The following is a 12,430-nucleotide window of genomic DNA, read 5'->3' as shown; positions in this document are numbered from 1 at the left end:
ACAAATTATAGAAGACTGACATGTGGCAGGTTCTGGGCTCAGAAATAGTTGTATTTTTTTTTTTTCCTGCAGTGCTACTGCACCATGCTTTAATGCCTCATTAATCTTCAAACACAGATGTGAACACAATAGAGGTCACACTTCTTTCACATCTAGGAACTTGTTTTTAATATAAATAAAGATATTTTTCCTCTAGTGATTTCAACCTAGGCCAAAGATTAGCTAAGTGTCAGTTTTCAGGAGTACAGCATAGAAGTTCTCTAAGCTAGAAGACTGCAAAACAAGATTGCTTATTGGGAAGCCACATGAACTGAAAACCTTCAGGTTTTGCTGAGCAGAACCTGCCATGTGAGTAGTAAAGCAAACTGCTACACTCCACCCTCTGAATTCCAAAAAAGATATTAAACTATTCCAAAAAACCTTAAATCAGTAACAATGCTAAGTGCAAAATCACATCACAATCAGTTTAAAGAAAACCATTTTTTCTTGGGGCAAATCCATCCCCTCACCTCCCCTGGCTGTGTACCTGTGTAACTTACAGAACAATATTATCCAATATACACAGGGACAGATACAGGATAAACATCTGCACTACCGTAAGGAGAATTTGGAAGGGAAACCTGAGTCACAGGTCTGCTACAGTTTTAAAAACCTGCAGGGCATACTCCATTAGATTTCAAAGTCTGAGAATCATTCTCAAGATGATGGTTTCTTCTCCTTGGGGCCTCATGGGGGCCCACCCTTTCCACAGGCTTGTGCACTGGTGGTTTTCTTGGTTCTACCCTCATCAAGCATCTGGGTGGCAACTGAGCTAGAGACCTCACCCTCCAAAAACTTTGGCCACACTTTATCCAATCTCTGGGGTAGAATCTCAACCCACTTAGTACAGTGAGGTGGAGACAACATTCTCCCTAACCTATGGCATACAGGTCCAGCCCTCTCAGAGCAATGAGTTGGTGACCTCACTCTTCCCAACCCTTCGGGTGTGCTCCACCCTCTCTGTAGCCTGGGCAGCAAAACTATCCCAGAAGAGCGGGTGGGAACAGCTACCCTCTTCAACTGCCAGGGCAAAGTCACCATCTCTGTACATGTGGGTGGAATTTCTCTCTTGGCTCAAGGAGATGTCTTAATTCCAGACCTCAGCTTCCATGATTTTCCTCTTAAAGCTGTTTTCCCTTCCATCTCTCCCCTCCATGTCTTGTTTCGTCCAGATGTCAGTGACTTTGTTTGTACAGCGCTCTCAAGAAGCTTGTTGGTTTAGCATGCAGGAAGCAGGGGTCCAAGCCATGAGACAATAAGACTTTCCACAAGTCCTTCTTGGATAACTGCATCTTCAATCCTGACTTACAAGTTCCAAGTTTAGTTTATTCCTCAAATGGTACACTATTATCTGGGGGTTTGATTTCCAGAGACTTGATATTTCCAGTATCAGTTTCTGGTTTCTTTGTGTGCAGAAATTCAGTTCTCAGCTTACAGCTTTCATCTAGCATTTTAATGTAAGCTGTAAGGAGAAGGCAGGCTGCATTTTCCACATTTAGTTTGGAGATCTTCTTGGCTAAATGTCCAAGTCATAATTTTCAAATTCTGCCTTCCATATAACATCAAGAGTCAATCTTGTTATGTTCTCTACAACTTTAAAACACGGATTGCCTTTCCTCCAGTTTCCAATAATAGTTTAATTATTTACTTCTAAGGCCTCATAAAAAGTCTCTTTAGCACCCATATTTCCATCATGAGTCTCTTCAAAGTCATCTGGGCCTTTTCTATCAAGCATTTTACAGTTCCTCAAAAAAATACCCCATTTATAAACTGTTCCCGCATTTTTAGTAATTGCAAAAGCACCATCCCACTTCTGGTACCAAATCCTAATTAGTCAGCCAAAGGAGTGCTGATACAAAATGCTAGAAATCTGTTGGCTTTTATAAAGGTATTTATTTGGGGTAAAAGCTTACAGTTATAAGGCCCTAAGAGTCCAACTTAAGGTTACTTCCTCACCAAACTGTGTTGCCGCTTGTTGATTTAAGATGGTGGGTGACATCTGTAAGTGTTCAGCCTTCCTCTTTCCTCTTAAGGCTCCATGGGCCCGGCTTCTTCCGATCTCAGTTGTAGGCTGGCATAGGGCTCAGCTGCTCTATTCTCTTCAGCTGCAAACTATCAGGCAACTGGCTCATCTCTCTCCAGGGCCCCAGTGTCAAAGTTCTCTCCACTTCTGTGTCTATGAAGAGCTCTCACTATTCCTCTGTGTATCTTCTCCTTGAGTGAATGTCTGTTTATATAGCCTACCAAGAGGGTGGGGACTCAACCCTGAGTCACAGCCTACTGACATGGCCAAATCAAAGCCCTAATCTTAATTTAGTCAAGTAAACATAAAACCTTTGAATTTAACACAATCGAAGGGTATCATACCTAGAGAAACAGGCCAGTTTACAAACATAATCAATATCTCTTTTTTGGAATTCATAAATAATATCAAACTGCTACAGCACCCAAACCAGTTTTCACCAACCACACTTAGTAAGACAGGTCAGATCCAAATGTCCTCCAACTTACACTTTGATTACCAGAAATTGCCAAAGAATGGAATTGTATCAGAAATATGGGAGGTTGAATTTTGAGAGCAAATTGGGCAAATTACTTAAACTCTCCAAGTTTGCTTTAAAATGAGGATACACATTTGTGGGGTTTGTTTGGAAGGTGAGCATTAAGGTACGTAAGGCACCTGATCAATGGTAAATATTCAATAAATGGCAGTGTTATTTTTCTTACCTCTAGAACTTCAAGGAGGCATGGGTTTCAGGGTACTGAATTATCTTAAATAACATGCCCTTCCTGGAAAATTTGTTCCATTCTTCTGGGATACTCAACACTCCATCAGTCATCAAGAGTAGGCACCCCTGTTTCCAGGGGCAACATATTTCTAAACAACACTATAGGAATAGTTCAGATTTTCTTCATTTATATATTACCAATTCAGTTTTTCCCCCCAGCATATATCCTCGTCTTTCTTGTGTATTGCTATATGTGTAGCTCTTGCAGTTGCTGCTATTTATGCAAGCAAACTTTTATTAACTTGGACTTAACAAACTGGAATCCTTAATTGTCTATGTTTTTTTTTTCCTTCTGTGCTTCATTTGGAGGAGAAAGGGGGAAATGACAACTAAAGTTTCAAGAAGGATAGGAAAATTTGAGAACTAAAGAAAATCATGTAATTCAACACTTTCATTTTACTACTAAGAAAAGGGGGAGTGACTCCAGGTCAACCTCTTGGTTAACAGTTAAGTCTGGAAAGGATTCCCAGTCTGTTGTCCTTTCTTCTGGACTATGGCCTAAAGATGTGCTTTTTTGTGTGTGAGAATATATTTTTTTAATGTTTTTATTATTATTATTTTTAATTGTGTTTTTAAAAAGATACATAGATCACCAAAAAATCTTATATTAAAAATATAAGAGGCTCTTGTATACCCTACCCACCCCCCCACTCCTCCCACATCAACAACCTCTTTCATCATTGTGGCACATTCATTGCATTTGGTGAATACATTTTGGAGCACTGCTGCACTGCATGGATTATAGTTTTCATAGTAGTTTACACTTTCCCCCAGTACATTCAGTGGATTATGGCAGGGTATATAATGTCCAGCATCTGTCCCTGCAATATCATTTAGGACAATTCCAAGTCCCAAAAATGCCCCCACATTACACCTCTTCTTCCCTCTCCCTGCCCTCATCAACTACTGTGGCCACTGTCTCCACATTGATGATACAGTTTCTTCCATTGCTAGAGTCACAATACTTCTATAGTAGAATACCAGTAAGTCCACTCTAATCCATATTTTATTCTTCCACCCTGTGGACCCTGGGATGGTGATGTCCACCCCTCTCTAAATTGAGAGGGGCCTTAGATCCCACATTGCTGATGGATGTGATTCTCCTGCTTGCAGTTGTAGGCATTCTTGGTACCCTGGTGTGGTGGTTGACCATCTTCACCTCCCTGTTAGCTGACCAACGAATCAGAGAATAGGTGTTGCAACTCTGTTGAGGTTCAAGGCCCAGCTGGCACATGGCCAGTCCAGAGATTCAAGTCTCCTGAATATACACCAACCCCAGCGCCAACCACAGGTTCAATAAAAGTGACAGAAGAGGCATGTGTAGAAAGGTCACATCTGAGTCCAACCTCATCATACTCAGGAGCACAAATTCCAAAGTAGGGCCCACTGACAAGGCACTGAACTCCAGAGCCATCTGCTATGATTGTAGAACCTGTGTGTCTCCATAGCCCTCAGAAGCACCAGTACCTGGGGTTGTATCTACTTGGCTGTCTCTGGGATCCGACTGAGATGTGTGTAAGTGCGACCCCTCTGATGACCTCCCAACTCATTTTGAAGTCTCTTATCCATATAAACTCATTTGTCTTTGCCCTTTCCCCCTTTTATTCAAGGTCTTTTTCTAGTTGCATCACCAGCTGGAGATTGGTAGTAATTCCTCAGCACCAGGGAGTCTCATCCCTGGGAGTCATGTCCCATGCTGGGGGGGAAGGTAATGCTGAGTTTGGCTTATGGAGTGGCCACATTTGAGCAACATGGAGGCTCTTAGGACATAACTCTTAGGCACCTTGCAGTTCTAGGCCTAGTTGAAATTTCAAGGACACAGGCTCATAAGCATAGTCATCAGTATCAAGGGCTCATCGTTGGATCATCCTTCATCACTGGTCTTTGCCCTTACACTTGTGGGGACTGTTGCTGTTCCACTGGGGAATGTGACAGAGCTTCCCTGGCTAGGATCTCAGTACTCCCTCAGTTGTCATTTGTAACTCTTATCTACTATGACAATACCCAATGAATATCTGAACATTTTTATATACCCTATATACATGTCCTGGAGCACTCCCTCCCAACCATGTGCCCCCCATCAATAACACCCTACACCAGTGTTCCTCTTGCCATAATTGAACCCCTCTGTCATCCAAAACTTCTTCAAAAATGAAGCCTAATACATTGCCAAATTCAATTAGTAGGAGAATGAAATAGTAATGATGGGTTTAAAGATTAGAAATAGAATAAATACTAATTTAGAAAAACTAAACTAAAATAAATAAATTGGGATATTAAAAATGAAAAATATCATAAAACTTTGTTTTTGACGTTTTGCCTTTCATCACTGTAATAGGTGTTGCCATATATGTACAGTGACAAGGCAGTCTCTTTCCTTCCTCAGTATCTACATCGTTTTTTTTTTTTTAATTTTTGATTTTGTCTTTAAAAAAGTTTTAGATCACATATAGGGAACTCCCATATATCCAACATCAAATCCTTTCCCCCTTCCCCAGCAATGATTTTTTTACATGTTCATGTTATATTTGTTACAGCTGATGTACAGATACTGAAACTTAGCTACTAACCATGTTCCATTTTGGTTTACATTATGGTTTATATTTTAGAATGTATACTTTTCTAAATTTTCAGTAACTTTATGGTTTACATTTTAGACTATACACTTTTATAAATTTCTGGTGAAATTTAACATGTCTTATATCCATCATTGCACTATCTTGTGGCACACTTCAATTGTCCCCTAGTTACCTCTCTTCCATCTATTCTATTCCCCTCAGGGCCCACAGTGACAACCAAGTTGCACTGCTTAAAGGACCAGATTCATACATACTTGCAACAATGCTGAGGGTTTGGCACAATAGACTGTCCTCCCCCATTGGGAGCCACCTATGCTCTCAAGAGACACCCTTCCCTCTGTTACAGAACATCAGGCTTCCCCAGGATGGGGGTACACCTTCCTACTCATTATATGGGTCTCCACCCAATGATGTAACACACTATGACACAATGAGCACTCATACACTCCCTAGAAGCCTGTCTCTGTGCCAGAGACCCCTCTTTAACACCTTAAACAAGTAACCCTTCCTTATTATATTTTCTAAAGAGTTTTCTCAACATTGTAGTTTCAACCACACACCCAGCAATCTCCCATGTTCATCTGCTCCCCCCAGCCCTCCCCCCAATTCCTTGGATCATCTGACCCTTCCTCCCAACTCTAATGCCCCTCAATCCTACAAAACTCCACCCAATAATATCCCTATGCCCCCGTCTTATCTCTTCTCTGCACCACTATTTACCTCCATTTTATCATAGATTTTGCCCCTGTAGGCGTCAACTCACAACCTCCTCTCCCCCCCAATTTTCTGTGAGCCTATCATCGAGTCTCCAGCTCTCTGAGGCAGCTTGTTTGCTTATTTCATATGAAAGAGATCATGTGTTTGTCCTAGATGTGCTTTTTAAAAAGATTTATTTTATTTATTTCTTCCCATCACCTTTCACCTTGTTTGTATTTGCTGTGTCTGTTTATTGTGTGCTTATCTTCCTTTTTAGGAGGCACCAGGAACCCAACCCAGGACCTCCCATGTGGGAGGGAGGCACCTAATCACTTAGAGCTACTCCACTCACTGCTTTGTTTGTCTTTCATTATGTTTTCCTCCCTTTGTCTCTTATTAGATCATCTGGTTGCGTCAGCTCACTGTGCCAGCTGTCCGCCTCAACTCTCTGTTTTGCTATCATCTTCTTTAGGAGGCACTGGAAACTGAACTTGGGACCTCCCATGTCATAGGTGGGAGCTCAATTGCTTTAGCCACATCCTCTTCCCAAGATGGGCTTTTGACATCTGTCTTTGTGTGTTACTCCTCCAGTTCTTGCCACTACACTATAGCTCTTAAATTCAAATGCATGCAAGTACTGACTGATGATATGAATGAGAAGAACAGGTTGGGTATCATAATTAGGAAGTGGTGGTGAACTATGGCAAACCGAAACCCATGTAACTTCTATAAAAGCATTTAAACTAAAAAAAAAAAAAAAAAAATAGTACAGCACCAACAAAACATGCCTGGAGACTAGACATGAACTTTTGGTCCTCAGTTTGAGTCCTTGCACTATCTATACCCACCGACATTATTCAGTAAGAGATGATCCAAATTATGCACCTGAGGCTCATTTTCAAAGAAAGTTTAATATAATACATTGATTTATATTAGCTAGAGCAGAATATTGAAGAAGTGCATTTTAGAAACATGATCAAAAAGAGAACAGAACAGAAGCTCAGTCCTCAATTTCTGTCTGGTGATCCAGAACTCTTTGTTGTCCAGTTACCCAAATTAACTCATATGTCACAGTGTATAGGCGACTCACAACTGGGGAACACTAGGACCTCTCAGTTCTGGAGGTTCTGCCATATGCCAATATTCAAATGTTTAAATCATTCTTGAGTGCAAGCATGCATGTGTGCACATGCACTCACATATGCACACCACACACAAACCCAAACCAATATTTTATGAAACAACGACTTAAATGATGTGCCATAATTCTATTTTCTCATCTATTTTTATAAAAATAATAGTCATGAATTGTTACATTGATTTTATAATTTACTAATAATGTTACAACATGTAGTTAAAAATTACTAGAATTGGTGATACTATGATATTTTTATTCATTTATTAACTTAGTAGCTATTTACACAATGTCTAATGAGAGGGAGGTGCTGTTTTGAGTGTCATGGGGGATACAAACATAAGCAAAACATGGATTTTTATCATTAAGGAGTTCAAAATTCTGTAGCATAGACATGCATGCAAATATCTAAAAATTCAAGGATGAGCAATCACTTTACTTATGAAAAGTGCTAATATATTATCATATAATATAATGATATATCATACAATATAATGAAAACAAATCCTTAGGTAGGTAGGGAATATTTTGGCCTAACTTTACAGTTGAGAAAATTGAGTTTTTGAGAAACCTATCCAAGGCATAATATAAAAATAGTAGAACACTAATAGTAGTAACATAACATTTGTTAAGCACATGCTATATGTTAGGTGCTAATTTAATTCTCACTACAATATTATTTTGATGGTATAGAGGAGAAAAATGAGGTCCTCATGGATAAGTAAACTCTTCATGAATTTGGTCTTTAGGATAGTAAAGAAAATTTTAGTAGTGAACATTCATGTATATTCTAATATAAGCCTCAAACTCTACTTTCTAGACTGTTGTAAGTTACTCTAGTTATTATATTATTCTGCCTTAAATGCATTCTTTAAATCTTTATTAGCAGTTATTATGATTAATTTCACATGTATTAAATTAAATGTAAAGATAAAAGAAAAATGGTCCATGTAGCCCATTCATTTTTTCTTTAAATTTCAAACTTAGGAGATATCCAAAAATACAAAGGCATATGTTTCATCTATAATTTATTCCAGCAATATATCTGCAGCTATGAAAACATTTGAGCAAAAATAACTAGGAGCGCTCTTTTTGAAAAGAACAGTTTTCACTTTTCAAAAGTGATCCTCTCTAAATTCTCTTAGTCAATGAATATAAATCCAGCATTTGTGAAGGCAAATGACAGACACTTAAGTATTCACTCCCCCTGTGGCTAAGCAAATGAATTGAAAGAAAAAGAGCAGAAAAAGATGCTTTAAAATGTTATTGGAAAAGATTTCTTTCACTAGACTTTACAGAGTATTATTTCAGATAAGTAGCTAAAATAGCCCAATCTGACACACACAGCAAATTGAAAATATAGAGCTGGTGTTTAAAATTTTATTACAGATTTTCCTCCTCCTACCCAAGTTGTTGAGCTTGTAAAACAGTATAATCTCTGATTTGTGAATCAGATCAGACCGTGTCTTGTTCAGAGATAATACACTTAGGAAAGCAACTAGTCAGTGAGTTTAGGGTCTCCCAAAAGGACTGGTGGGACAGCGCTCTTTACATCTGCTTTTGATTTTCCTTCTCCTACAAGAATCTGCTTTGAGTGATCCTTGATCAGGAGAATGTCTCACAATCCAATTAACTTGTTTTATGTAGACCTCTAGGGTAGAGTTCCCAGGAAACTCTTGGGGTTCCTAATGATCTGGTCTGACACCTCTTAGTTGCTATTGTCTGGTTTTGTGCCTTAGGTGGTTGGAATAAAACAGCAAGAGAAAGCCATGAAAGGAGAGAAGGCAAAATTGGCTAATGGGCATGGCCTCAAAGGAAAATTTATATATGTGCACTTTTTTGTTTTAGTTAGGATTCTTTATCAAGCGACTTTGGAGAAGCTCCTTACTTAATCACTCCAAATCCTGGTCTAGAAAGTGATCATTTTTAACCAAAATTTTCACTTGGTCTTCACCTTAAATGATGAGAATTAGGAAGCATTCTGCAATTTTATCAATTCAGGTGAAAATGAATATTTGGTCATTGTATTTTGATAGCTATGTTCAGAGTTTGTGAGCCTGAAACTTACACAGTGTTGAGGTCCTTTTTAAGAACAGGAATACATATTCCAACAAAATCAAGCAAATAAAATTATGTACTCAGCTTTGGAGAGGGGCTTCAGCAAGAAAGGGCCATTGATGTCTAAGCTTCATTAACTTAGTGATAAATTCCCCTCTGATAATGGGTGACTACTTTCTTTGCCCAGGATTATAAAAGGGGTCGGCGCTAGAGGACAGAAAGAAAATTCTGTTTGTCTTGCTTCCCAACCGTTCTCCTTAAGCCAGCTCAATGGTATAGTCCTTTCTCCTGGTCCCAAGATAAATAGATCTGAAATTTCACCTGACTCAACCTTGGTCCCGCCTCCATTTATTCGTTCAACAAGTAGTTACTAAGCAGTCACTTCCCTTCACTAGGAGGAATGGACTGTAACTGCCTTGAAGAGTTATAGCAGCCAACTCTTTGAGATCTAATTTAGGGATCATCCCTGTACTATAGAAAGCATAAAATAACGCTTTTTCTTTCTATGCAAGTGTACATAGCCTGGCACTTAACATGCATTCTTTATTTGTTCCATTGCGTTACAAGTCATTCTTCCAGGATGGTTACCGTCAGGGTGGATTTGACTTGCTGATCTTCCAGCAAATATAGGCTAAGTTATACAAAATGGGCGTGTTCCTGATCTTACCAAGAGACCCCTCGCCCCCAAAGCATACCCGGCAGGGAAACCCAACCCTTTTCTTCCTTATCACTCGCGCGCGAAAACACCGCCTTTCCCTGGTGGTAGTAGACCCCTCCCCCTCCCACGCCCCATTTTCCGCCTTCAGTAAAGCGCCCCCCCATCTTTTCGAATCTCTCCTCCATTACTCCCTCCTTTTCTTCTTCCCCGTGGGCCAGTTACTCTTGGAGCGGCCTTGCGGTGCGGCGGGCGACGCGGCGACACCTATAGGATTGCTTCCGGGCACTCCCCAGCCAGAGGGTGGCTGGCCGGCGGCCTGGAGCTCCGCAGGGCCGGAGGCTGCTCAGAGGCGGCGGCGGCACCGAGGACGCGCACACCCGCCCGCCCGCGCCCGCCCGCCCTACTCGCTCCCAGGGCCCCTAGCCGCGCTCTGCCCAGGGCGGTGGCTTCGCCTCGCCCTGCAAAGCTCCTCTCCGGTGGCTGCTCCTTTCCCTCCTCTTTGCGTTATGTCGAGCACTTGATTTCTGTTTTAGTGTTTATTGTATTCCTCCTTGATCGCTTTCCATCTTCCACCTCCCCCTTCCTCTCCCAGGTTGATTTTTTTTCCTCCTCTTTGGCTTTGCCCATGAGCCTCCTCGGGAGCTACCGGAAAAAGACCAGCAACGATGGTTATGAATCCTTGCAGCTGGTGGACAGTAACGGGGACCTAAGTGCGGGGAGCGGTGGGGGTGGCGGCAAGCAGAGAGTCAACGCCGGGGCCTCGGCAGCAGCGCGGAGTCCCGCCCGGTACCCTCCGGACCGCGCCAGCACCATGGACAGCTCAGGTAGCGAGCCCGCGGCGGGCGCGCGGAAAGCCCGGCGCGCGGAAAGCCGGCGCGGCCCTCCGGGTGGGGCCCAGCCAGCTAGCCCGAGGCTCGCACCCCAGTCTCGGCCTGGGTGGGGTCGGGATGGGAGCGAGGGCATCTAATAGCACGAGGCTGTCACCTCTCTAATTTCTCTGGTTCAGGGAGCTGAGAAATAGATTAGTCCGGCAGGCACCGCAGAGAGCTCCACTTAATCTCTCAAGACTGGTGAATACGCCGGCTGGGGGCGGGGAGGGGGAGGGAAAAAGGAGGCGAGAGGTGGAGAGGAAAGGGGGGTGGGTGGCGCGAAGAGCGGCTTGGAAGGAGGGTGGGGAGCAGTAGCTGCTTTCACCACGCAGCCAGATGAAGTAGAGCGGTGAAGGAGTGTGTTGTTTTTGCAGCCAGCCGTCGGTATTTATTCTAAATGCAAACTCGTACTATTGATATTACTTGCAATCTATGAAGCTCTGCCATATCTTTACTCTCCTACCTGCTTGGGTAATGTTACCTTCTCGAGCAGTTTTCACTTGGGATCTAAAGCTCTTTTATACAGCCTTTATGATTTACACATGAAATTTCTTATATTGCTGACTTTGATTTTGTTTTTCTTTATCCCTTTGCATTGAGTGTATTAATATTTCATAATCCTTTACATGTAGGGAAAATGGAAATGCTTCTAAACTTTTTATCTAGGTTCCCAACCATCTTTTAGAAAGCATTTTAGCAAGTTGGGTTTTATAAATGTACTTTTAGTGATTTCCATAGCAAAACAGTCATTTAATATATCCATGTTGGGCCAGGAGTATTATTATAATTGTTTCTTACCTTTTCAAGGAACTAGGATTAGAAGATTGTTTATTTAGAAGTAATTTATAATTGAAGTGCTGAGTGGTTTGTTCTACATTGGTAACTTTAGTATTGAACAACTCAGGACTTCAGAAGAAAGATTCCTGTTGGATTATTTAGGCAGTGATGAAAACAAACGGAATTTAATTCCTGTACTTAACAAGCACTTGTTTCTTTAAATCATGTAATGGCTCTCCCTGGAAACCATTTTCTATTTTCCTCATCCCATAAAAGTGGTAAAATATTGCCCACAGATGTTCAGATGTCCTGGGCTGAAAATGGATTTTACCCATACAAGTTCTTACTGAATTTAAGTAAGGTATTGGAGGATCCTTCCCTAGGACCGTTTTTGAATAAAGCAAAAATTATCCCCAAGGAGATGATGGTTTCAGGGCTTTGGTATTTATGTTGTATGTGGTTATTTGATTTATGTTTTTGCAAATCTGTGGTATATCAAAGTATAGCCATCTTTTGACTGGATATGGTCTCCCTTTAGATCTTAAAAAAGATTCATGTATTCTGAATGATGCCACTGTAATCCTTTTTGGAAGCTAGTGGGCATTTAAACAAATAATTGAAACAAAAATGAGCAAATTCCAAATGAATGTGACATTGCCCCACTTCAGGGAAATGAAAGAAATGTGAAATTTTGTTTTTTCATTCTCTGAGATTGTCATTTTAAGAGTTGGGTTTTTAAAAGAAAGTTTGTTACATTCTAGAATAAATTTAACACATTTCCTGAGCCCCATGCTGTGGGGAATACAGTGGTAAATGAGAAAATTCTGGCC

The 12,430-nt window shown here is 41.0% G+C and overlaps 1 protein-coding gene across 11 annotated transcripts in view; it reads left to right on the top strand.

The window, feature by feature from the left end:
• The window catches only part of DNAJC6 (DnaJ heat shock protein family (Hsp40) member C6), a 191,043-nt gene that overhangs the window by 60,002 nt on the left and 118,611 nt on the right, over positions 1–12,430 (top strand). The window contains exon 1 of one of the 11 annotated variants that reach the window (XM_058303428.1): positions 10,045–10,778. The exons of 3 other annotated variants lie outside the window; for them this stretch is intronic. In XM_058303428.1, the coding sequence (XP_058159411.1) occupies positions 10,580–10,778 (199 nt within the window). In that variant the 5' untranslated portion in view covers positions 10,045–10,579. Of the gene's footprint in view, positions 1–10,044; positions 11,025–11,082; positions 11,295–12,430 lie in introns of those variants that run through there. 7 more of the 11 variants (XM_058303429.1, XM_071217407.1, XM_071217410.1 and 4 more) reach the window with 7 other exon arrangements.

This window comes from Dasypus novemcinctus, chromosome 9, assembly GCF_030445035.2.
Source record: "Dasypus novemcinctus isolate mDasNov1 chromosome 9, mDasNov1.1.hap2, whole genome shotgun sequence".
NCBI lineage: Eukaryota > Metazoa > Chordata > Mammalia > Cingulata > Dasypodidae > Dasypus > Dasypus novemcinctus.
This window is presented reverse-complemented; position numbering and strand designations above follow the sequence as displayed.